The sequence below is a fragment of the Solanum tuberosum genome, unplaced genomic scaffold (assembly GCF_000226075.1).
Source record: "Solanum tuberosum cultivar DM 1-3 516 R44 unplaced genomic scaffold, SolTub_3.0 scf00272, whole genome shotgun sequence".
Classification (NCBI taxonomy): Eukaryota; Viridiplantae; Streptophyta; class Magnoliopsida; order Solanales; family Solanaceae; genus Solanum; species Solanum tuberosum.
In genome coordinates, this window is record NW_006239194.1 from 611,754 (window position 1) to 614,377 (window position 2,624).

The 2,624-nt window shown below is 29.7% G+C and overlaps 1 protein-coding gene across 1 annotated transcript; it reads right to left on the reverse strand.

Annotated features, from left to right (window-relative positions):
- Window positions 1-565: 565 nt before the first annotated feature.
- LOC102587323 (36.4 kDa proline-rich protein) lies at window positions 566-1,412 on the reverse strand. Its single transcript, XM_006358245.2, has one exon. The coding sequence runs from the start codon at window positions 1,294-1,296 to the stop codon at window positions 883-885; it is 414 nt and encodes a 137-aa protein (XP_006358307.1). The 5' UTR covers window positions 1,297-1,412; the 3' UTR covers window positions 566-882.
- Window positions 1,413-2,624: the final 1,212 nt, after the last annotated feature.

Here is a 2,624-nt window from a genome sequence, read left to right on the forward strand (position 1 = left end):
AAAGGAACTATATACTAAAAAAAATGTTTTACCCTATTTGCATTTTACTTCTTTTTCCTGATGAAGGGATACAATTGAACTCCGTTTGACAACATTTTCCAAATATTTCATTGACTTACCAAAAACAAGATGAGCCAAATTTAACTAATAGTGCAAGCTAGAGCTACATAGATAAAAGTGGCTAGAACTCACAAATAATCACTTTTCAGTCCATGTAATTAAAAAATAGTCACTATAGTTTCAAATTCCTAATTAAACTTTAGAACATTATTAGGAAGTTTTATCGATAAAAATTTAAAACTTTTATGATAGTGATTATTTTTCAAAGATAAAATTGCAAAGTGATTATGAAAACGTTATTTCAACCTTAAATGGAGTACAAATTTTTGCATACTTAACTCAAAATTCTACAAATTGCTTTTTAACCGTGGCTATTTTTCAAAGACAAGATTGAAAAGTGGCTAGAAAACGTTATTTCTAGTTTTCTACCATAAAAGAGGTACAAGAAATTGCATACTTTAACTCAAAAATCTACAAAAGAGCTTTATGTCAAGGACTATTCTTCAAAGACAAGATCGAAAAGTGATCAATTAACATTATTTCTACATTAAAAGAGATACAAGAAATTTCATACTTAACTCAAAGTCTACAAATTAAAAGCTTTACGATAATGACTATTTTTCAAAGACATTACCGAAAAGTTGCCAAATAACACTATGTCTACCTTAAAAGTGGTACAAGAAATTGTATCCTTAACTCAAAATCTACACATAGCTTTATAACAATGACTATTCTTCAAAAACAACACCGAAAAGTGGCTAGTAAACGCTATTTCTACATCAAAAAGTAGTACAAGAAATTGCATACTTAAACTTAAAAAATCTACAAAGAGCAAGTGTAGCCAGGAGGTGGAGTCTTTCCACAAGTAAGAAGCAATTGAAGTGCCAAAGGGACATAAAGGTTAAGATTCAAAAGCTTAAGCTTAAGAGTTGTACAAAGACAAACAGCAGCTTCAATTTCCACAAGCCCTTCAATAATTGGACAACATTCATTAACAACAGGATTACCAAGCCCAATATGAACAAGCCCACCAAGAAGATCCACACAAGCCCCAAGCTTAATAGTATCAATTGGGCAAGAAGTAGTAGGTACCTCTATTGGAGGTGGTGGACTAATTATAATGGGCTTTTTCTTGTGTTTTTTGCAATGACCACAACCAAGAATAGGAGTTAGTGAAGAAATGAGTAACATGAAGATGAAAAAAAGAGTTGTTATTTTGGTCTTTGAAGACTCCATTTGTATATTTGTTTTGGTTGTTGGGAGGAAATTAGGATAGGGTAAAGAAATTGGTGCAAAGATTGATGATGTTATATAGAAGAAAATGACTTGTATTGAGTGGTGGAGAAAGAAAACAAAAACCTAAAACTTGTCACGTGAACAAAGGGGGGGTCTAATGTGGCCATGCCATGTTTTGCTAGTATAATATGGCAAAAGCAAAAATGAATTTAAGTTATATAGGTTGACAGCGTAAAGATTCTTACATATATAATTTGTAACCACATCACGTATATGAAATATTCTAGGTAGCATACACACATATTTGATTGGAGTTTATATAACTTCTATAAACTGACATGTAAAAGATAATTATGTATACGCTATCGAGTAATCTTATAAACAAATTAACAATAAGCATCGATAATCAACTACAGAAAGTGAATTGTATTAACGTATTGATAAATTATTGACTATAAAGGTTTAACATATAATACGCTACTAGTATAAAACATTTTGTTTAATATCAATATATTGTATACAAAAGATTGATACAATTTTTTCCAGAATTCCACACATAGCGAAGATTTTAATAGAGATTTAAGATGAAATATGAGAAAAGTATGGCAATGAAAAGAAAAAATTGATATGTTAGAGGAGGAGGACCTCAACCCTCCCCCAAACCCCACCCCACACACATACCTTTTTTTTTTTTTTACAGTGTAGAAAGGTGATAGATAGGGCAAAGATGTTGGTACAAAGAGTGATGTTTGTTATATATAGAATGAAATGAGTGAGTAATACTGGTGAAAGCTAGCAAACAAAAAAACTAAACTTTGCATGTGAACCATTGGGACTATGGTCACATGCCAATGTTTTCCTAGTATTACTACTATATTACTTTACTTTTTACTTTATATATATAGGGTCAGGTCAATTGATTGATTTGCCTTTCTCCTATAGTTTCCTCTCTTTACTTAATATTTTTCCGTTTCAATTTTTTCTTTTTTTTTTTGTATGTTATGTATTACAAGAATCTTGAGGAACTTAAAGTTGGTACAATTGACCGATTTGCCTTTTTTCTTCAATTTTTTCTATTTATATTTAGTACTTTATTTATTTATCTTACTATTTTTAGTATGTTATGTATTTAAAGGTTACGAAAAAATAATACTGTAAATTATAATAATTAACTACTTAAAATATTAAAAATTTGATGAACTCTCAAAATTTCATATGTACCGTATAAATTGAGACATGGAGAGTAACATATGTTATTTAAAAATTTTGATTGGTTGACTTTCAAAATTTCATATGTATCACATAATTAAATTAGGATGGAGTGAGTA